Here is a 21,934-nt window from a genome sequence, read left to right on the forward strand (position 1 = left end):
GGGGTGTGCTGGTGGTGAGGGAGAAAGGCTTCTCTCTGGTCCCGTAGGCAGGGGGTCCCACTGAGAGCCAAGGAGGCCTCCAGCTCCACGGTGAACACTGGCATGAAAGCGCCGGAGCACGGATCAGGCCGCAAACACTGGCTGACAGACAAGCAGCCGCAGACCCACGCCGGCCGCCCAGACACCGGACAGGACTCTCGGCCGCTCCACGCCGCATTTATCTACAAAAGATATTTATTAAGGGGGCGCAACGCTAGCTGGGCCCTTTGGGTATGCAGCCTTCTATCTGGATCTCTGCCGGCCAGCCAGAGTATCTGTTCTTCGAAGGATCGAAGTGGTTGATCTGTGGAAAGGAAAGAACGGGGTTTTACTTACTCGCTGGTGGAGGCTACTGGGAAGGGCCAGCCTGGCAGAGAACTGCCTCCTGGAGAACCAGCTCCACCCTCCACCGGCACCTCATTTCCTCTCAATGCATTTCTTAATAGCATTCGAGCCAGAAGCTAGAGTCACTCCAGAACCTTCCGTGTGGAGCGAGTGTTCCACAGCTCACGCTTTCCAAGAGAGCCGCCAGCAGTCACCTGCGGCTGCTGCGTCCTTGAAACGCGGGGGGGGGGGGGGGGGGTTTGTGGAGCCCACGGACTGAATTTTAATTTTACTCCATTGTGACCGGTTGAAATGTAAATGCTCGTGGCTCCCAACCGGCCTCCTCCTCCTCGCTGAGCCCAATCCGTGCAGACACACAGCTCCTCCTCTCGCCCGGAGACCACTGGAGGACTGTTGTGGCCGCGAGCTGAACCCAGGAAGCTGGGTCTGGGGATGGGGGGGCGTGGGGAGGCAGGGAGACCACTGAGGTGTCCCACACCACCGGGAACTAGGGCCTGCAAGTCTCAATGTGCCACGCCATGAGATGTCAGTGGTCCCCGGCACCGAAGGTGACCCCCACTCTCAGTGGGAATGAGACACAGGGCAAGCTAGAAATTAGGCAGTTTTAGGGACAGTGCAGGAGGGGACCTCTGAAGAATTTAGGGAGGCTTCAGAGATAAGGACAACCAAGGGAAAGTAACCCATTCCACTAGGAAAAACAAACATGCCAGGACCAAGGACAACATTGTTAACGCTGGTCCTGGTTTCCTTCAGGTGGTAAAGGGAGGCGGAGATTGGAGAAATGGAGAGTGGTTTCATTTATGGACACATTAGAAGGGCAGCTGTTTAACTTCAATGCAGGGATGCCCATCGGAGGACTGGGCCATAAAGATAAAGATGCAACAAATGGGGAAAGAGAAAGCTGCTAGATAAGGAATGTGAAGATCCCCCACCCAGCAGCAAATTAAGTGAGAGAGCCGAGAACCAGCCAATCACAGAGACGGGTGGAGCTGCAGAATCATCAGGGAAAGAAGGTCTATATTCCCTGAGACACGACTCCACTTGGGCTTCCTTGCCCCTCCCTGGCCTGGCTCCCTGGCCTGGGAGTCCCACTTTATTTCTGTTCCTTTCCTCCTCAATAAACTTTTTCTTCTTCTAAACAAACCTGCCTCTTCTCGCTTGCTTGTCTGAGCGTCTGCGAAGTTCCTGCTGCGGCTTCGTGAGACACCAACCCGTGGGGGTCTAGTGGCCGGGGCTCAGCGCTGCCCTGCAGCCTGGGATCTGTTCCTGGCTGGGAGACTAGGCCTGACAATTCCGGTATCAGGACGTGTTGGGAGCCTGGCCACGGGAGACCCGCCAGCTCCCGAGTAAGCAGCCCCCAGGGGCCCGGCCCCCCACCGCGCCCCCCAGTTCTCATAGCCCAGGAGACCGCTTGCCACGGTCAGGTCTACACTGAGCTCTTGCAGCAACTGGATGATAAGTCTCAACCCAGACAGGCAGGCAGGGCAGGCCTGTTCCCGGCATTCAGCGAGAGCTGCTGGCCCCTCTCAGCCCCCTGAGCTCCGGGCCGCGCCGGGGCCTCCTGTTCCAGACACTCCCGCCTGTGAAGCACCCGCGGACCAGGGCCACGGCTCTTCTCTCTGCAGCAACAACGGGGCTTTGCTTTTGGCACGAAGCTAGACCTGTCGGCGGAGGGGCTGACCGCGCGGGTAAAGAGGGGTCTCGTCTCGCTCCTGGCTTTCCTGGTCCTGTCTAGACAGTCCCCCACGCTGGTGGGAATGACAGCCACTGGGCACCGTGTGCGTCCCCGCTGTCCCTGCGCGCTGCTGTGTCCCCTGCTCACCGTGCTCTCCCCGTAAGCGATGGGCGTTGGGGGCTGGGGGCCAGGCGCTTGGAGGGGCTGGGCGGCCGTGCAGGGGCAGGAGGCAGGGAGGGCAAGACAGCCGGGACAGAGCAGGGAGGCAAGAGGAGGGTGTGGCAGGAAGTCCGCGGGTGACCACGGAACAGATTTCCTCATAAGGATCTGCCCCAGCCCTGCGCCTCCGAATCACGCAGCTGGGCCCACCCTGGGGACTGTGGGTCCTGGGGCTGTGCGGACCTGGGCGCCCCTGCTTCGAGGGAGGCTCCCCTGAGAAACAGCAGGGCGACCCCGGAGGCCTAGCTGTCCTGGATTCCAGGACTCTGTCCGGTTCCCGGCCCGGCTCTCACTTAGTCCATAGGGGCCTGCGTGGCTGGCGCTGCCCTGGCCTTTCCACGCAGAGGCTCAGAGGTTAGGCGGCTTCCCCGAGACCACACAGCCAGGCCGAGGAAGCCTGTGGGTCGTCATTCTCCAGACTGGCGCGCGTGTGCGGGGCGGAGGAGAAGGCGGCCAGTCTGTGGAAGTTGCTGGGAATAGGGCTCTGCCCCCTCAGCTCTGGCTCTGGGCGGGCACCGAGCTCTCGCGCACAGAGCTGGAAGCCGAGGCCCGGAGAGGCTTGTTCAAGGTCACACGTGTCCCGGCAGGCCTCGCAGCGGACACAGCCCCCTCGGCTGTGCCACCTCTGGGCACGCACCCCTGGGTGGGCCCGGGCAGCGGGGCCCAGAGAGCTCCCCACGCAGGCTTGAGCTGAACCCAGGAAGTTCTCCCCTGGTGAACCTGCAGCCCCGAACCTTGGCAGCGAGGACACAAACACGGCCTGGCCCCTTCTCCTGGAGTAAGGAGGGCGCCTGAGGGGGCAGGCAGGATGGGGAGCAGAACCCAGGGGTGTTCACCTTGCGCGGGGCAGGGGGGCAGAGCCCACGGGAGCTCGGGAGGGCCCGGCGTGGCCCGGCTAGTCCGCGGGAGCCACGTGGGACGCGCTCACCTTCTCTCGCTCCACGCCGGCGGGAAGCTCAAAGCCTTTCGCTGCGAGGAAGACCCAGCTGGATCTGAACTTCATGTTCCTGATCTCCTTACTCCCCAGGGCCTCGATGGCCTTCTTGGCGTTCTCCGTCAGTCTGGGGGCGAGAAGGAAGTGAGCGACCTGGAGGCCGGGGGTGGGGGGGGTTGTGTGGGCCCTGCGCCTGTTGGGGTGGGGGGGGGGTTTGGGGGGCTCCGCCCCTGCCAGGGCAGCGGGGACCCCATGGCCCGGGAGGCTCGGCCCGGAAGCAGGCGAAGCCTCTGGGACTCGCCCCGCTCAGCTGTCGGCACAGAATCCCCGTCGGCTCTGAAAGCCCGAGTCTCGGGGCCTGGTGCCGCCGGCGCAGCCAGCTCAGCCCGCCCTTCCCGCCGGGCTGTTTGCACCACAGAACGGGCCACAGAAGCTGCCGGAAGGTGAGAGCAAATGCCCCAAACTCTCCCTTCATGTGCAGAAAAGTGAGCGTTCCCTTAGAAAACACTGCTGTTGTGAGAAGAAAACAATACACTGAGATCTTCCTAAATAAGTTCATCCTGAGCTTCCCAGGCGTGTGTCCGAGGCCGTCGGAGGGAAACACTTTCTTTCCACAGAGGAGCTGACGGCAAGAAGAGCTGCTGTGAGGGCGGCGAGGCCACTGGGCCGGGAGGCACCAGGACTGGGGTGCCCCCTGGGCCGAATCGGTGCCCGCCCCTCGCCCCCCACACCTGCAGTGAGCCGGCTCCAGCGGGTCAGAGACGGCCGCGGGGCCGGGCCAAGCTACAGGCCAAACCGGGAGGCTCAGAGCCCGCGTTCCCGCACGTGCAGGGGTCTTGCCTGCGCGCGACTGGCAATGAAGACAATTGCTGCCGCCTGCAGACGGCTGAATAAACAGGCCGCTGGACCGCAGCGAGGAGGGTGAGGGTGGACGCACGGGGATGGAGGTGCAGACCCGTGGCAGAGGAGAGCTGAGGGTGGGTGATGGATGATGGATGGACGGATGGACAGATGACAGACAGACAGAGAGGACAGGGCAGAGAGCGGCTCTGGGGTCATGCCCACACAGCCTCGTGCAGGCGAGCGGGCGTGTTACTGGGAGGGGCAGGCTCGGAGGATGCTGAGCTGGGGTGCACGTGCACAGGGTGTCAGCCACCTGGCCAGCCCCGTCACAACTGCACCCAGGGGCCTCCCGCCACCAGGGGGCGCTGCCTGAGACCTCAGAGGCTACCCCGGCCCCGCGGTGACCCTTGCGCGTGCCCACCTGGTGCTGCCGTCGTCGTGGGTCACCATGAAGATGAGGGACTTGGGGGGCACGCCCTGGATGAACTTTGTCATTGGTCCAGAGTTATCTGTGGGTCAATGCAAATCAGTTTTAGGGTCTTCTCTGGCCGCGGAGCTCCTGCCCCCACCTGCGCTCTGCCCTCGGCCTCTCGTCCACCCGACAGCCCCTGACGTGTGCATCCCCCAAGTGGAGGGAGTCCGGCCCAGGAAGGGCAGGAGGCAGCCTCCCCGCAGACTGGGTGAGGTGAGCAGTGTGCCGATTAGAGGGTGCCAGCCTTCAAGCGGTGAGCCGGCAGCACAGTGGGGGCCCCTGCAATTACCCACAAGGTCTGGGACCAGCTGGGTCAGGGCAGCCCCAGGACCTGGACATGCACCTCGGATACGAGGAATGCAGACACCCAGGCCAGCCCGGGCCTGGCTCAGTCTTTGCTCAGAGACCTGCTGTGCCTCAAGGGAGGAACACAGGCCCGCCTCCCACTCCCCCACGCTCCCTGTGGGCCCCCGGGCCGCCCCGCAGGAAGGGCGTGGCCAGGAGAGGACAGGCACCGGGGGTCCAGGAAACCGCACCAGCCCCCCAGCACCAGAACTCAACAGACGGAACAGAATCAAAGATGCCTCCTCCTGCCGTCACTGGACACGGGCTCAGGGACAAGTGTTGTCAGAGAAAGGAAGTTCCCCAGGGGACACCTGCAGACCGGTGCTCCCCTGGAGAGAGGCGTGTGGAGACGGTTCTAGAACACGCATGTGAGCCCCTGGAGATCTTTTCAAGAGACCAAGAAAGAATACTTGACATGTCTGTGTGTGTGTTTTTCGTCTGTCTCTATGCTTTTGCTTTCTGATCTTAACAAGGAGAGTGTTTTCTTACCCCCTTCGTACATATCGAAATACTGCGTGGCTGTCACTTTCCCCGTCACGTCTGAAAGGAAGAGAAAGAGCTTTCAAAGGACAGTCCAAGGGACTCAGGGTGCCTGGGGCACCGAGGCGCATCTCCCCAGGAAGCCCCCGGGATGGGGCAGTAGGGAGGAGCTCTGCAGTGGGGCGGGGCTCTCCCCACAGCCCCAGCCCCTCTTCGGGGTCCTTCAGGTTGCCCACTGGATCAGCAGCCCGGGGATGCCCCTCGCCCGACACTGGACAAGGCACCCAGGTTGCTGGGGTTGGGGGGGGCAGAGGAAACCCAGCCTGCTCCCCACTGTTCTTCCTTCCAGAGCCTCCCTGTGGCTTCACGAGGCCAAAGGAGCTTCCTGAAGGCCCCAGGGGCCTTTGATCACAGAGGAGAGAGCTGGCTGGTGGGGGGGCCCAGGGTCCCTCGCATCTGGCCTAGCTGGTCTCACCCCACCTTCTGCCCTCCTTTGTTCTCTGTGATTTTTCATTGAGATAATATTGGTTTATAACACTGTGCGATCCAGCCGTACAGTGGTTTTTAAAGTCTGCTTCTAATTGGTTTCAGGTTTTATTTTTATTAGGGACTACAAAGAATCAGTAAAGTGAGACACTGAAAAATAATTTTTATATTTTTAAGCTGCATCCAGAAATAAATCTAGACTAAATGGTAGACAAGAACAACAGGAACACAACACACGGCACACACATAACACAGGACACACCTACCACACACACCCACCACACACACAATGCATAGCACACAGACCCACATCACACTAAAGCATCTGTGAAAATCCAATCAGAGTTTTGAGCAAAATTCTAAAGAAAACATTTGGGAACTTACAGTTGACAATGGCGATATTTATTCCTCTAGCGACGTTTTTGGTCTTTTCTCCTATGAGCCTGAAATGTAAATGAGCATTAGTGGAAGACTCTGATCTTGCTTGTAGGGAGCGCCTGCTCTCAAGACCCCTTGGCAGACCCACTGCCTCGTCCACTGCCATGTCCTGTCCCCTTGTCCCCTCACGACCAGGCAGGCTCTTGAAAGCCCCTACTGCCCCCTGCACATAGCCCCCATGGGTGCACAGGTTCAGGCCCTCAGGAGCCAGGAGACGCGTGTGTCTGACCCTCTGCACAGGTGACGGAGCTGCTTTGCTTAAATATCCACCTCACTCTCTTCCCGCTTGTATAGTTTTTGAAGAAAAGCCCAAAGTAATGCTTATCCTGTTCCTTTAAAGGTAAGGTCCCCTCCCAGATTCTTTCAGTGTTTTCTCTGTCCTTACATTTTTGATGTTTGAATTGATGTATTTAGCCGGACATGTTTTAATCTTTTGTGTCGGTTTCTGAGCTTCCTGGATCTGTGGTTTCGTGTCTTGCAATGACTTTGCAAAATTCTCAGCAATAACACTGCTGTTACTCGTGTTCCTTTCTCTCTTTCTTCTTCTGACATTCCAAGGACATGCTCAGCCTTTTGCAGCTGTTCCACAGATCTCGAAGACTCTGTTCTGGTTTTTTTTTTCCCCTTCCTCTTTTTCTCAGTTTGGGAGTTTCCATCGACATATTCCCACACTTGCGGATTTCCCCTTGGCCTGTCTGGTTTATTGACAGGCCCATGCAGACACGCCTCCTTTCTGCTGCAATGGCTTTTTGAATTTCTACCAGGTCCTTTGGACTCATTCTCAGCATTTCCATCTCTCTTACATGCTCATCGTTTCTTGTACTTTGTGCACATTTCTTTATTAACCTCCTCAGCATATTATCTATAGTCATTTTAAATTCCTGATCTGCTAATTGCAAAATCTCTGCCTTATTTGGGTCAAGTTTTAATGCTTGCCCTGTCTCTTCAAACTGTGTTTTACACCTTGTCATTTTTTTGTTGAAAGCCAGACAGGGCATCCTGGGTGAAAGAACCTGAGGTAAACAGGATTTGAACACAAGGCTTTATGTTCACCCAGGGACTGGCTGGGTTTATATTTTGCTGGACCTGTAGCTGTCAGAGGCTAATCTCTCCACTTGATCTTGGCTGTTGGTAGAGACTCTTTCTAAAATTAGGTTTGAACCTTGCAGTTCTTTTCAGTTGCAATTCCCTCCAATGCACAGGACCCCAGTCCTCTGGTGGTGAGATGAGAGGCAAGGGAAAGAATTCTGCAGTTCTATTAGGTCTTGGCCTCTCAGTGACCCTGCAGCCCTGAGCTGGTCAGATTTTTTCTTTCATCTCTTACATGAGAGTGGCAAGCCAGAGGAACCCGGAGTTGGGTGCCCCCACCCCCAGGTCTGCTAGTCTCTGGTAAACCACATTGGTAAGACTGCTAAGACGGTTTCTCATTGAGGGAGGTCACTTTCTTTTGCATTATTTTCTGTTGCATTAACACTGGCTAACCACACTCTGCAACGATTCAGGGAACAGGCTCACACCTCTTCTGATGTGTGCTACCACCACAGCCACCACCAACGTCCACAGAGTCCTCCACCACAGTCCCTTGGAGGCAGGTCCTTGCTAAGGAGGACAAACACTGTGGCTTGTTTCAAAATGGCTCGTTTCCTCCCCTCGGTCAGAAGCACTCTGAGAGCCAGCTGTGGCTCCTGGAGGAAAAACTCAGGAAAGGGTGGGAGCTCCTCAGCGCTCAGCCTCCAGGAGTTTAATCTCCCAAGCCAGCCTGAGCGCACTCCCAGCAGCTACTTACCTTTCCAGGAGTCCCATGGGTCACTGGCTCCAGGGGGCTCTGCTCCATGCAAGGCGGGTTCTACAGACCCGCTGGCTCCCTGGGGGTCAGGGTGGTGGTGCCCTCAGTCCTCCTGCATGTGTGTTCTTGGTATTATGTGGGGGCCGGGGCATCTTTACTGTGGTCCAGTCAAAGCGTTGCTTCCCTTTAGTTGGCAGTTTTAGCCAGGTATATTTGTTTCGTGGTCCCTTCATACTCTCATTACCTTTCCTTTGTCTTTGCTTTCACCATGTGGAAAAACAAAAAGGCTTTCACTTGCCCTTTCTTTGCTTTGTCACACATCCTCTAGTTGTCAGGGCATAAGCATATTTTATCACAGCGTCCCGAAAAAGGAAAGACAAAATGTGGAGACCATTGTCCGCTTTTGGCAGAGATTCGGCTGAGTCAACTGTGATATCTGGTGACCCTCCATGTCTCAGCCTTGTCCTCCAGCCCTCCCGTGAGGTCTGCCTTGAGCAAGAATCCTATTAGATCAGATTAGACAGAATCCCCCTGACCCGTTTCCTTCCCTAAATAATTTTCCCTCCACCACCCGTCCTACTGCCTTGGTGACACCTTCCCCTGCATTTGTTCCCCGCTGCAACACCCCAACGCAGCGGTTCCAGACCTACTGCCAGGCCCGCTTTAATAACCTTGGCCCTACTGCCCACAGTGTCAGGGATAGATTTCATGGACACTGCGCAGTCGCTGGGCAGGAGCAGCCGAGTGGAGCAGGGCCAGAAGCACAATGTGGGGTTCAGGGTGCAGCGACTGGAGGCTTGTCAGCAAGCCCCTGCCCTGGACACCGAGTCACACCCCCAAGCCTCCACTCCCAAGCGCTGCCGGAGGGAGAGGACTTTGGTTCTGGGCAATGACTTCAAAATTCAAAGTGGAAATTATTTCTAATTTAGAAGCTGATAAGCAGCCAAACCATCAATTAACTGAGAGAGGAAATGAATACACTTGCACCATGAAGAATCTATTGAAAAGTTGACCTCTCTTCATCCTTTTTCTCAGGATGTTATTGGAGGATGCGCTCCAGCAAAACAAGGGAGGACAGCGTGAGAAAGTGGAGGAGACGGTTTCCAGGTGATGGGGGTCGAATCCCAGAGGGGAGGCCAAGGTCATCCCTGGGATGGCAGTGGGAGGGGCCCAGAGGCCACCGGCTAATGACTGGAGTGGCTCAGAAGGCGCAGCAGCAAAGCTTCCAGCAGCTGGCAAATACATGAGAGATGTTTCAACTACAGGAAAGTTTGGGAATTCAACTGATGTAAGTCCCAGGTCACCCACGCAAGCAAACAACAAAGAAACAAGCAGACAAAGGAACATGAAGGGCCTTCACTTAGTCACGTTCAAGGCCACCCTGAATATGCCCCTCACGCCAACACTCACAGTCACACGACCAAAGCTCGAGAGGGTCCTGAGTTTGCCAGAAATACCGACCCTGACCTTGAAGCGAGCTTTCTCCGTGCCGGGCGACCTGACAGTGGCCAGCAAGTGTGTCCCACGACGGGACAGAACATACGCTCCTGGGGATGGTGATGACAGAGCACCAGGGACCCGCGCACCCGCTGTGCAGCCTGAGCTGGAGCGACTCGGCTCCCTGCTGTGGGAAGACGGCCCCTGTGCCCCAGCTGCTGGCTTCTCCGCACCAGGACATCCCCGCCAAGTGCAGCCCCCTCAACCCCTCTGGAGAGTACGGTCACTTGACTGGGAGGACGGTGAGGAGAAAGGACGGAACCGTGTGACAGAGGAGGCGCGAGTGCCTGTCATGTGGGGTCCACAGGTCCTGCCCGGAACGGGAGCCCCTGGAGGGGTTGTGGGGCCTGTGTTTGGAGACATGGCTGTCGGGCGGCACAGGCCGCTGAGCGTGGCCATCGAGTCTGTCCTGGGCAGTGACGCCTGCAGTTGCCCAGGAAATGCTGGTCACAGCAGGAAACAAAGGCGGAGGCTTCCCCACTCCTTCCTGCATGGGCAGTACAGCCTCTGGACCCTGCACCTCCATCCCAGGAGCTGCTCCAGGAAACCGGGGCCGACCCAAGCCTGCTTCTCAGCATCGGAGCCTTAGCCTCAGCCTTAGCCTTAGCTCTGCGGAGCACCGAGAACACGTTTGAAAGCAGGAAAGCTGCGCTTGGGGTGCAGAGCCAGCTGCTGGCCGTCCCCTGGGCCGCGGGGGCTGCAGTGGACTCTGGTTGGCCACTTGCCGGTGTGCAGGGGCGGCAAGTTACCCAACCCTCGGGGCTTTGTCTCCTTGTCTGTATTATTGTGGGGAAACGTACCGATTTCACGCGGGGTGACGATACTAATACTGGAAGGCCTGGGCTGGGCAGTGACCTCACAGGGAGTCATCAAAGTGTGCTGGATACTGGTACCAGGTCCTGCGTGCCAGGGCTTATGTGCTAGGTACTAGTACTGGGTCTTGGTGCTGGCTGCCAGCACCGGGCAGTGTGCCGGACACTAGTGTCAGAACTATGTTGCACACACTGGGCACTGGCACTAGGCCGTGTGCCAGGCATTAGCACTAGGACTGTTGGCCTGCACCAGGGACTAGACCGGTAGGTGTGGCTGTCCCTCCGCCCAGGGTCAGAGCAGGCTTCAGGCTTGTGGAGCAGAGGAAACTGGCTCTGGGCTGACCTTGAACAGCGCCCTCTGGCATGCGACATGATTCTGGTGGAGACAGACTGTCCCACCCCCAGGGTTTCCCTCTCCTGACCTTGGGATCCTGCTGGGTGCTTGGCCCAAACCCTCATCTCCTCCGGGGCTCATGGCACACTCAGGACACAGACAGGGGAGGGGTGGATGGTAGGCCGGGCTGGGCAGGAGGGCAACCACGCACACGAGGGGCTGGAGGGTCCGCTTTGGAGGGAGGCTAGGAAAGGCCTCCCTGTCGGGCAGGCCCACCCTGCTTCTTCCCCTTGGTGGCAGTTATTGGTGGCCTGATGTGCAGGCCCCCTCCAGACGGGAATGCTGGAGCCCCCAGGCTGGTTCCAGGGCCTCTGGCAGCAGGGCCTCGGGAGAGGCGGTGCCGTTAACAGGAAGCCTTCCCGGTCGGCCCCAACCATCGTGACTGGCCCCCTGACGGGGAGGGCTGGATGCAGGCAGTGTGAGGAGACCAAGGCCAGCTGGGAGTCAGCCTGGGACAGATCCTTCCTGGGGGCCCTTGAGACCCGCCCGGGACACCCTGACCTTGGCCGTCCCGCTGCCAGGCCCCGAGAGGAAGCTCGTTGTTGCCACTTCAGACAGTAGGCGAGGGCGGGCCTGGCCCGCAGGGGGAGGTGGTGGGGACCGTCCATGGCCAGGAGAGCCGGTGCCGGTGCGAAGCCCTGGCCGCCTGCCGTCAGCTGAGCGTTCGCCCGAACACAACCCAGAGACGCCGACCCCAGGCCTCCCAGGGAGCCGCCGCGCTCTCAGCTCTGCAGGACGGCGCTCCCGCCTCCGCTGAGGCCACGCGGTCTGCCCCGTGGGCGGGCGCCCAGAAAGGGCAGACCGTGGGGCCAGCTGCGCGCCCCGGTACTCACAGCTGGTCCTCGAAGCAGATCTTGGCGTAGTTGTCCCTGCCGCCCCCGCTGAGCAGCCGGTAGGCGTAGGTGTTCGGGGCGCACGGGGTCCAGTGGTCGCATTTTTGCCTCTTGGGGGCTGGGGCTGCAACACACCAGAGGAGAAGGTCACTCGTGTCAGGGGCGCCCGGCTTGAGCGTGAACGCGCCGTTCTGTCGGTCCCGGTCTTCACACGGGCCTCTCCGGGCGGGAAGGCCAAGGGGGTGGGGGGCGCCACCTGAACCCGTGGGGTTGGGAGCTGCCCAGACACAGCGCCGATGTGCCCGGCTTTCTTCACAGATGCGCGGAGGGCGGGGTGCTGAGCGGGCACAACAGTCCCGAGGGCTGGGACCCGCTGGCCGGGGCGTCGTCCCAGCCGGCCAGGTGTCCTCTGAGGTGTCCTCTGTACAGCTCGAGAGGAACGGCGTGGGTCTCGGGGTGCTGGTGACCAAAGACAGCCATCTGTGGGCGTCCATCCAGCCTCTGCCTCCGCACATCCCGACACACACACGCTCAGTCACACATGGTCACCCGTGCCACGCTGGCCGGGCTGGCCCCTCTCGCCACTCGGGCCCAGCGTCCTGGGCATTTCTGCCCAGGCAGCTCTGACGTCGGCAATGGCAGGCCTGGAACATGTCACTCAGCACCCCCGTTTCACAGCAGTGAGAAGTGGGGAGGACCAGGCATCTGTCTGAAGATCCCAGCTGGTCCCAGAAACCCCTCGCACTTCCATCTCGGGGAGCTGCATGGGCACCACCACCACCTGTGGCCCCCTTCACAGGAGTGGCTGTGTGACAGGGTGGCTGTGTGACGGGGTGGCTGTGCGATGGGGTGACTATGTCCGGGGTGACTGTGTTCAGGGGTGCCTGTGTGATGGGGTGGCTGTGTGACAGGGGTGCCTATGTGATGGGGTGACTGTGTGATGGGTGCCTGTGTGATGGCGTGCCTGTGTGACAGGGTGGCTGTGTCCAGTTGTGGCTGTGTGACGGGGTGCTGTGTGACGGGGTGCCTGTGTGATGGGGTGACTGTGTTCAGGGGTGCCTGTGTGATGGGGTGGCTGTGTGACAGGGTGGCTGTGTCCAGGTGTGGCTGTGTGATGGGGTGGCTGTGTGACGGGGTGGCTCTGTGACAGGGGCTGTGTGACGGGGTGGCTGTGTGACGGGGTGGCTGTGTGATGGGGTGGCTATGTGATGGGGTGGCTGTGTCCAGGGGTGACTGTGTGACGGGGTGCCTGTGTGACGGGGTGACTGTGTTCGGGGTGGCTGTGTGACGGGGTGGCTGTGTGATGGGGTGGCTATGTGATGGGGTGGCTGTGTTCAGGGGTGACTGTGTTCAGGGGTGCCTGTGTGAAGGGGTGGCTGTGTGACGGGGTGGCTGTGCGATGGGGTGACTATGTCCAGGATGACTGTGTTCAGGGGTGCCTGTGTGACGGGGTGACTGTGTTCAGGGGTGGCTGTGTGATGGGGTGGCTGTGTCCAGGGGTGGCTGTGTGACAGGGTGGCTGTGTCCAGGGGTGGCTGTGTGACGGGGTGGCTATGTGACAGGGTGGCTGTGTGACATGGACACCTGTGTCACAGGGGTGACACAGTCCTTGCCCACAGACCCTACTTCCCACTGCACTGTCCTTAGTTGAAGTTTAGATCCCACGTCACCAGAAAAACAAATCCAGAAGCCTCTCAGCCCGTGGGGGCAGTGGGGAGCTGGCTGTGCTCGTGGACGGCGTGTTTCTGCAGCTAGCACACGTGCCGTGGCCTGCAGAGGCCGAGGCCTGCTCAGGGGAGCAGGGTGCAGAGCACACAGCCCTGGGCCCAGGAGGAGAAACCCACTCCCGTGAGCCAGCCCCGCAGTGCTCTGAGGGCCACGCTGGGGCCGCCCTCCCCGCCCTCTGAGAGGACTGAGCTTGACAGCACATCCCGGCCCTCAGGCTTTTCCGGAAATTCCTCCCCCAGCAGAAGGCAAAGTGCACAGGAGGCCGGGGGTCCCAGCAGTCAGTATGGCCCCTGCTCGTGGCCTCCTGAGGACCCTCTGCCAGCCCTGCCTGGGCCCTGCACCCCAGAAGCTGCTCCGCCAGGGAGTTGGCCCGGGGGCCGGGCCTGGCCATGAAGACAGACGCAGGGCCTGTGAGGCCGGCCCACACCCGCCGGCCCGCGTTTCCAGGAACAGGTCCAGGAACCTGTCGTCCTGACAGACTTCCTGGTTCGGCAACCCTGATCTCTTTCACCCGTTCAGATGGGGAAGATGGTTCTAGAAATCCTATCCCGTCACGGCAAACAGGAAAGGCGACTCCAGGGGGCAGGTGGCGTGTTTCCACCCCCTCCCTGCTCTGCAGGAGACTAAAGTCCCGGCCACTTGGAGGAACCGTGAGCTTGTCCCGATGAGCGATGACCGTGATGTCCCCCAAGGGCGGTGATGGCCGGGGACAGCGTGGGGCAGCGTGAGGAGGCACCGAGCAGGCACAGCACCGCAGGGGCATGGACAGGGTGGAGTCCCGCCACCCGGTCGCTGGCGAGGGGAGCCGGGTCATTGGCAGGCGGCACGTCTCAGGGTGGTGTGGTTGGGCAGAGCTGGCTCAGATGTGGGGAGAAGCTGACACCATCTGCAGCATCCCCCACATACAGACGAGGAGCCCCTCAAAGGCTGTCCGGCTGCCCCGCAGCAGCATGAGACCTGGGGTTCATTTTCCTGGCTGCCCCCCATGAACCCTCAGCACCCATCTCGGCAAGGGGTGACCAGTGGCACGGCTGCGGAGCCAGCATCCCCCGGCTGTGTCCTCTGGAGACCGCCCAGCAAGGCGCATGGGGTGCGTGGCTTCCAAACCCGGCTGACCATGCTCACCCCCAAGTGCTGTGACCCAGCTATCTGCGGGTGCCGTCCCCAACTCCGCAGGGACAGCAGCAGGGGGCGTGGACAGGGTCAAGCAGAGCTCACCAACGGCGCCCATGCCCACTGAACCACACGGAAGCTGCTGTGTGACAGCTCCCTGCCAGTGAGGGGGCACCCAGGAAGGACACCTGCCCCACCCTTCTGGGGGTTGGGCCCACCCAAGGGTGCTGGAGTTCACGCTTAGGGAGGCTCCACGGAGTCTGAGCTCTTCCCTTAGGCTGTTCCTTGTTCCTCTTCCTGCCAAAGAAATCACAGTTCCGGGCGTGGCCCAGCGTCCTGAGCCTTCCATGGGCCCGCACGGCCACGTCACACCTGTCAGCCTGGCGCATCAGAAGGCCGGGCCACGTGTGTGCTGGGGGGAGCTCAGGGACCTCGCTGGTGGCGCTGCACTCCGCCATGTCAGCTGACCCATTCACCCCCCAGTCTGCGCCCACCAGCCCCGGGGGTCTCGGGCGCCTCCCAAGGGCAGGCCCCGAGCAGCGGGAGGAGGACCACTGCCCCGGGTCCCACACCGTCCCGGCTCCGTCACGGGACTGCAGTCACAGCAGGGCCCCCAACAGGGGATGGAAGCCACGTGAACGGGGTCTTCCAAAGCCTAGACCGCAGCTGGTCTCAGCAGAGACTTCGTGTTCTGCATAAAAGCCAAAGAGTGAGCCCCGGAGGGCGTCCCCACGCCCCACATGGGGCCCCACGCCACTGGGCCTTGCCCAGCCGCCCTGCGGTGAGTCCGTCACGGGAGAATTCACCGTGAAACTGCGTTAAAAATGAAACACCTGCTCCCTTGTAACACCTGTTAAAAATGAAACCTGCCGCACCCAGGTGCCAAGAGGGAAGCAGCTGGGAGACGGGCGGCCGGCCGCTGTGGAGGACGGGGCGGCCGACGGCGGTAAGCCCCGCTTGAGAAAACGCCCGAGACCCTTGGCATTGGCAGGACACCCAGCCCGGGGGACCTGGCGGCTGTGTCAAAGGCCCCGCCCATCGGGCTGCGGCAAGGACGAGCCTCTGAGCGGCTGAGGGCGCGGCCCGCCATGGAGCAGGCCCCCAGGCCTTGGACCCCACACAGCCACTCGGCTGAGGCCCAGCAGGAGAAGCAGAGGCTGCTGGCCGGGGCTGAGTGACCGCTGCTGGCCAAGAGGCCTTCGAGTAGGGTCGCTAGAAGCACCACCTAGCAAGAACCGGCAGGCCCAGCTGCAGGGGTGGCACGCGGGGTGGCCCCCGGGGACTACTGTCTCCTGGTGCTGGAAGGCGGGGTCCCTGTGGTGGGAGCAGGGGAGGCGAGGACAGGGTCCCCAGTCTCCAGGGAGGCTCCACCCTCCCCATCACACAGGCCATCTCCGAGGACAGAGGCGCCCGGTGAGCTGGGGGGGCTATGGGAGCACGGCAGGGACAGTGTGGGGAGACCGTCGTCCCAGGAGGCAACATTCTGGGTCCACACCGGAGGCTCCACCGCCCGGCTGGACAAGATGGGCCGGAGCCCTCGCCTCGAAACTGGCAGAGCAGATGCTGTTGTGTCCCCTGCACATTAACGTGATCAATGTCTTCCCTCCCCGAAAACCACCTCCGTGACAGTCAGCTCCCTCTCTTTTTGGCCATCAAAGGTAATTAATCTGGAAAGCAATAGTTTTCACAAAATTTTTTAGTCATTTCCTTGTTCTTCACATTTGTGCAAAGTAATTTTGTAAAATTCATTTCTATATTAAAAATATATTATCTGGTTACAGTGAGACTTCATCAAAAAGGTCCAGAATATAACTTGGGGTCCCACACATGTTTCCCTTGAATTAATTTTTTAAAAAGATTTATTTATGCACACAAGAGCTGGGGTGCAGGCCAGAGGTGCGGGAGTGAGAGGACTCCCCAGAGACAGAGCGGGGAGCAGAGCAGGTGGATCCACTGAAATCCCCTGCCAAGGGGAGCAGCGGGGAGACAGGAGAGGTCTGCTGCGCCCTGTGGGTCACTCCCTGGCCGGGGTTGAACTCAGGCCGCAGAGGCTGGGATAGCTTCATAGTGCTGAGACTTAACCCCTGTACCACCAGGGGTTAAGTACTAATTTTTAAGGGATATTTTTTATAATTTCACTTTATCCTCAATTCGAGGTGTTCTGCACACGCGTGTTCTCATTGCACACCATCTGTGTGTGACGTTTTGTGTTCCTCTCCCAGGAGCGGGTGGACAACAGACCCTGAAGGCCTGAGAGGCCAGAGAAGCCACAAATGCGTGGCCTCTGCCAACAGCCACGTCCCCCCACGATAAAGCAGCCTGTCTCTTTCGTGGAATAAAAAGCAGAAAAAGAGGACACGCCTCTTGGGCTGGCTCCTCGTGGCCGCCTGTGGATTTAAAGCGGGGCTGTCAGGGCCAGGCTGGGCCTCCGGCCTGGGGCAGTGACCGCTGGTGCGTGAGCTGCACTCCTCTGGGCTCTGCAGGAATCTCCTGGTGTCTGCACACAGGCCAGCACTTCGTTTGTTCTGCTTTTAAATGGGTCCTGCCGCCCTCTTGGAGCCCACTTCACAACCCACCTCACCCAGGACATGGGCTCTCCCGTGGCTCCAGTTCTCCGCCGCACGCACCTCCCCCGGCCTCCTCCTGCAGCGGCGTTTGCACGCCCGAGCCACAGCTGGTGCCGGGCCTCCCGACAGCGGGCCGCGCAGACCAGGGAGCCGCCGGCTCTCAGCCCACACACACCCACACACGCCCACACATCCCCCCACACATGGATCTGCCGACCTAGAGACCCGCAGTCCCTGCGTCATGCCCCCCCCCCCCCCCCCGCTCCTGCTGAGCCACAGAACAGGGCCAGGCCAGCGGGAGGAGCGAGACCCCGCAGCCGCCACACAGCGCGGGTCCCCCTGGCTGCTGGCCTCAGAGCAAGCGCCGCCCGGCGGTTCTGCCCACCACGTGTCTACCCACGCCCAGCATCGCTTAGCGCGGAGGTGGCCGCCGGCTCTCTCCGGGGCTGCTGCGTGCTCCGGGACAGCGCCTGACAGAGGCGGCCCCGAGAAGCCGTTCCATGGTTTAAAATGTCTCCAGAGAGCCTGGCCCTGGGCGCTCCCGGGGGAGGGGGCTGGGAGCCGGCCCAGGGCGGGCAGCCAGAGGTCAGGCTGATTCACACGGTGCTGGGTGGGGACCCACTGGGAGTGCCGTGGAACAGAAGGAAGTGGCCTCTCCCTCTGCTCCTCTCCCTCCTCCCCTCATCCTCGTAGCCACATAAAACGGCTCGTCCAGCAAAGCTCAGCCAGAGCCCCTGCCCTCGCCCTGGTCACTGCCGAGCTGCTGGCGGCGCGCGCGGCACCCACCTCTGAGGACGGGCTTCTCCCCGAAGCCGCGGAGGTTGTAGGCAGCGCTGGAGAGGGGCGTGTCCGGAACCAGCTCGGCCACCAAGTACCCGCAGTACCAGGCACACAGGGAGGCAAAGACCAAGAGCACAGCCTTCAGGGGCCCTGTGGACAGACAGACGCACCTGTGGACATCGAGGCCTGGCCCTCCACCCGTGCGCCCACCCACAGCAGTGGGGGGTGCCTGTGGGAGCCCCCCGGGGCAATGAGGCGGGCTGAGAAGCGCGCAGCAGAAGAGGCACGTTTTCAGGGCTGCCCTCCTCGCTGGCTGTGGTCTGGCTCAGAGGCCAGCGTCAGCGATGCGTCTGCGGCTTTGCGCCCAACCCCTGGCAAGAAAGGCCGAAGTGACCGGCTCCAGACTGCGGTGGCTCCTGGGAGGCAGGAGTGGTCAGTGCTGCACCTCCTGTGCGGAGGCCAGTGCTGGGCCCGAGCGCGCCACTGACCTGTCCCCCTGGAGAGTCCCCGGGCCTGCTCCTCCCAGCAGAGCTGCGTGCACTGCACGCCGGGCCCCGGCCAGCCGCTGGCTGCTGGTTCATCATGCTCTAAGGGACGACTGGCTCCCAGACAACCGAGCGCTGGGACAGCCCTGTGTCCCCACGGGCCACCCCCAGGCCATCCTGCAGCTCTTTCTGGTCGTACCCCCTAAATGTCCACAGATCAGGTCATTCAGAATGACCAGGGTGGCCACGAGCAGGGTGGCCACAGGCCTGCACAGGGGACCAGAACGGTGTCCGTCAGAGGGAGCGCAGTGTGCGTTCACGGGCCACCGAGAGGGAGGGAGGAGGCGGTGGGGCGAGGGGAGGGACGCGCCTGACCCCGCACCCTCATGATGCTCCGTCCGACCCCCTCGGGCAGAGCGTCCAGTAACCCCCTCCGAGCTGGGCCTCTCCCTGCCCCAGGGCTCAGGGCAGCTCTGCCTGCCAAGGTTTCCCAAGCACCACCCCCCGCCAGCCCCAGGCCCCTGGGAGAAGCCCCTGATGACACCCCACTCCTGAGGGCCCCGCCTGGACTGACCTGCCGCCCCTGCCTCTCCTTGGTCCCAGCCCGGCCCACGCTCCCGACAAGGACGTCCAACATCTGTCTGATGGGACACCAGGGCCCAGACCCAGATGGACCCCTGGCCTCGCCTGGCTCCTGGATGACTCCCTCTGCTGCGCACGTCCGGCCCATGTCACAGACAGGCGGGGGCAGATGGGGGGTTCAGCCTGGACCCCACACGACCCTCCTGGCCCTGAGGGGTCCATGGCCAGGCTGGTGGGTCTATATTACCTCCGGAGACGTCTCCTTTTCTCCGCTGCCACCCCCAGGCCACCCTACGTCCTCTCTGCTCTTGCTGGCACCAAGTCCGCGGCCCGTGTGCCCCGTGGAGGGTGCCTCGTGGGAGGCACAAAGAAGCTCTGGTCTTCTCCAGGTCCTGCCACAGCCCCTGACCCCCCGTGGCTTTCACCATCCCTGACTCTAGGGCAGACGACCTAGGGGGTCTCAGGGAGTGTGAAGGGAGGGCGGCCAGGTGACTGCGCTCGGGTGGCCCGTGCAGCCAAGACCGCGGGCCGGGGACTGCGGCTGGCGTGGACTGTGGCGGCTGTGGAAGCCAAGGCCTAGAGCCACAAGCCCCTGGGTGGGGCAGCTCAGCAGCCCCGGGACCCACCGTGGTGAGAACCCAGGGCCTGCACCATCGGGAGGCACCCCCAGCCCGCCCTGGCACCTGGACAGGGTCCCACGGGCGCAGCAGCGGCAGCGGGCAGACTCGGTTGGGCCCTGGGGGGCGAGGCGGGGTGCCCGGGGTCCGGAAGCTCCTGGGACTCTGCAGCGGGACCCGGCTGTCCGGCGGGGGACAACGCCAGGCCTCCTGACTGTCCTCGCTCGCTCCCGGCAGGCACGCGATGGCCCCGGGCGCAGGCCAAGTGCAGGGGGCGTCTGGGCACGTCCTCCTCGGGCAGGCCCCGCCTCCAGGGCCACGTGTCCTGGGTGCAGATTCCCGGGGGCCCCAGACTGATGCTGAACAAAGTCACCCCCAAACCAGGCTGCGGGATGGGGATCTCGGGATGTGCTGCACTCCACACTCCAGGGCCCTTGGGGGGTGTCCTGGGCGCTCCCCCTTTCCTGGTGGGCAGCTCTCCCATCAGGTAAGACGGGTCGGCTGCCCGTGACTGCGGCCTCGCCATGCCAGGCCACCCCCGTCCTGGGGTGAGGCACCTGCCCTTCTCCTGGAGGCCCGGGGTCCCCAGGTGGGTGAGTCCTGCTTGGGACTCGCTGACTTGTGGCTTCAGCTTCTGCTGCCCCCGTGGGCTCCCCGGGGGGCACAGGCCTGTGCACACGAGCTTGTAGGCAGAAGGGTCGGGAAGACCCACGTCTGATCGCCTTGGCCGCCTCGCCGCCGGGTGACCTGCCACGAAAGGTCCCCGCGCCGACACCAGGTGTGGCGCTGTGAGGATGATCTGCCAGGCCCAGCCCAGCCAGCCAAGGCCGCGGAGGCCAGTGTCACCCAGTCCAGCCGGGAGCTACCCCGGGGGACAGGCCACGCCTCCCCCAGCGGACGGCAAGCGTGGCTGAGCAGAAAGGCGCTAAATCTCGAGTTTCTGGGGGTGAGCTCCCTCCGCCACACACCCCCGGGTCAGGGCACAGCAGGGGCTGTGCCGGGTGCACCGGCTCCAGGTGGGCGCTGAGGGCGGCCTGCGGAACGGGTGGGTGGGGAGGGACCTGTCGCCTGAGCATGTACAACTAAGTGACCAGCAAACCCCGACAGTCAGAGCCCAGGAGAGAAACCGCGGAAAGACCCCTCCTGACCACTCCAGGGAGACCAGCGCCCCAGGGTGGGGCTTTCTCCCCCAAGAGCTCGCGGTCCCCACCCATTTATCCCACAGTCCACACCCGGGCAGGGCTGTGACTCATAAACAGCTCTGCAGAAAAGGCCAGGGAGTAAAATGAAGCAGCCCTCCGGACTCGCCCACACCCGGGGGTGGAGCGGCCAGGGGTGCAGCCTTCAGGGCGAGGGCTGGGGGGGGCTGCGGGGTGATCACTCTGGAGCCCTGCCTGGCGGGCAGGAGAGCGCTGCCCATTGCCGGGCAATTCGGGAGGCTGCTCAGGAGGACCCCAGAGGCAGCCAGCCCAGCCGCAGGCAGACGCAGTGCCGGGCAGCTACCCGACCCGCAGGCCAGGGACCCCGCCAGGAGCTGCCGGGAGCCCCGACTTGGAGAGAGGAAGTGAAATAGGGGGGTTCACCCCTTTCCTCTGTCCTATCTTTTCCAAGTCTTCTGCACCTGCCAGCAATTTGATAAAAGGAAAAAGTACAATCAGCTTTCTCTGGAAAGGAGCTCGCGGCAGGGCCTGCTCCCCGCGCAGAAGGCCTAGAAGGGGGGCTTGGCCGTCACTCTCGGGGCTCCTGGTTGCTGGGCTCCTAGGGACTCTGACCCTGGGGCCCTGAGTCCACACCTGCCTCTGCCCTGCGCCCACAGCTGCGCCCCAGCGCAGGGCCTGATCCCCTCCAGAGGGTGCCCTCACCCCTCCCGGCCCCCCCCTCGGGGGCTGGGGCCGGCCTGAGCTCACCCAGCACCTACTTTCCAGGCAACGCCCCCTCGCTGCCCGGGGCCTGCACCCCGCCCTGGGGGACGCAGCGCCCCGGACGAGGCTGCAGGCCGCCCTGGTTCGGAGCCGGCTCTGCCAGCAGACCCGCCCAGCCCCCCCATCCCTTCCCTGCCCGCTGGGAGAGTCCCGGGAGGGGCGAGGGCCCCTGCACCCCGCGCCCCCTTCCTCCGCGGAGGCGTCGCACTCACCGGCCGTCCAGGGGCGCATCTTGCGCGGCGCCTGCTCCCTCCCGCCGCGCGGAGCCGTCCCGGAGACACGCCCTGCAGGCGGCTGGGGCGGCCCGGCAGGTGGAGCCCGGTCAGGCCCCAGGGAGGCGTGGCCGGCAGGTGCGGAGGGACCCCACCCCCACCCCGCCCCACCCCTACCCCACCCCGCCCCGCCCCGCCCCCACCCCAGGGTGTCTGCGCGCAAATACGGGTCGCAGGAGGAGGGGGGCGGGCAGAGCTAATTGACAGGACAGAGCCCGCCCTGGGGTCTTCTGATGGGGGGACCTGTGACCTTGAAGTCCCCCCCAGCTT

The 21,934-nt window shown here is 62.2% G+C and overlaps 1 protein-coding gene across 1 annotated transcript; it reads right to left on the bottom strand.

Moving 5' to 3' along the window:
* Positions 1–217: 217 nt before the first annotated feature.
* Positions 218–21,652, bottom strand: FAM3B (FAM3 metabolism regulating signaling molecule B). The gene is made up of 8 exons (XM_037524925.2): positions 21,605–21,652; positions 17,793–17,936; positions 11,599–11,722; positions 6,223–6,281; positions 5,362–5,412; positions 4,477–4,564; positions 3,207–3,339; positions 218–343 (listed from the first exon to the last, which is right to left on the bottom strand). The coding sequence occupies exons 1-8, from the start codon at positions 21,621–21,623 to the stop codon at positions 254–256; spliced, it is 708 nt and encodes a 235-aa protein (XP_037380822.1). The 5' UTR covers positions 21,624–21,652; the 3' UTR covers positions 218–253.
* Positions 21,653–21,934: the final 282 nt, after the last annotated feature.

The sequence above is a fragment of the Talpa occidentalis genome, unplaced genomic scaffold (genome assembly GCF_014898055.3).
Source record: "Talpa occidentalis isolate TD23 unplaced genomic scaffold, MPIMG_talOcc4v2.1 talOcc4.4, whole genome shotgun sequence".
NCBI lineage: Eukaryota > Metazoa > Chordata > Mammalia > Eulipotyphla > Talpidae > Talpa > Talpa occidentalis.

Bases quoted from the DNA above. Each gene is read 5' to 3' on its own strand.
- FAM3B (XM_037524925.2), bottom strand. The intron at 5,413-6,222 runs GTAAGTTCCCAA...TCTTCCTTTCAG, and splicing joins AAATATCGCCATTGTCAACT to ACGTGACGGGGAAAGTGACA. The intron at 344-3,206 runs GTGAGCGCGTCC...TCCTTTCCACAG, and splicing joins CCGGCGTGGAGCGAGAGAAG to ATCAACCACTTCGATCCTTC.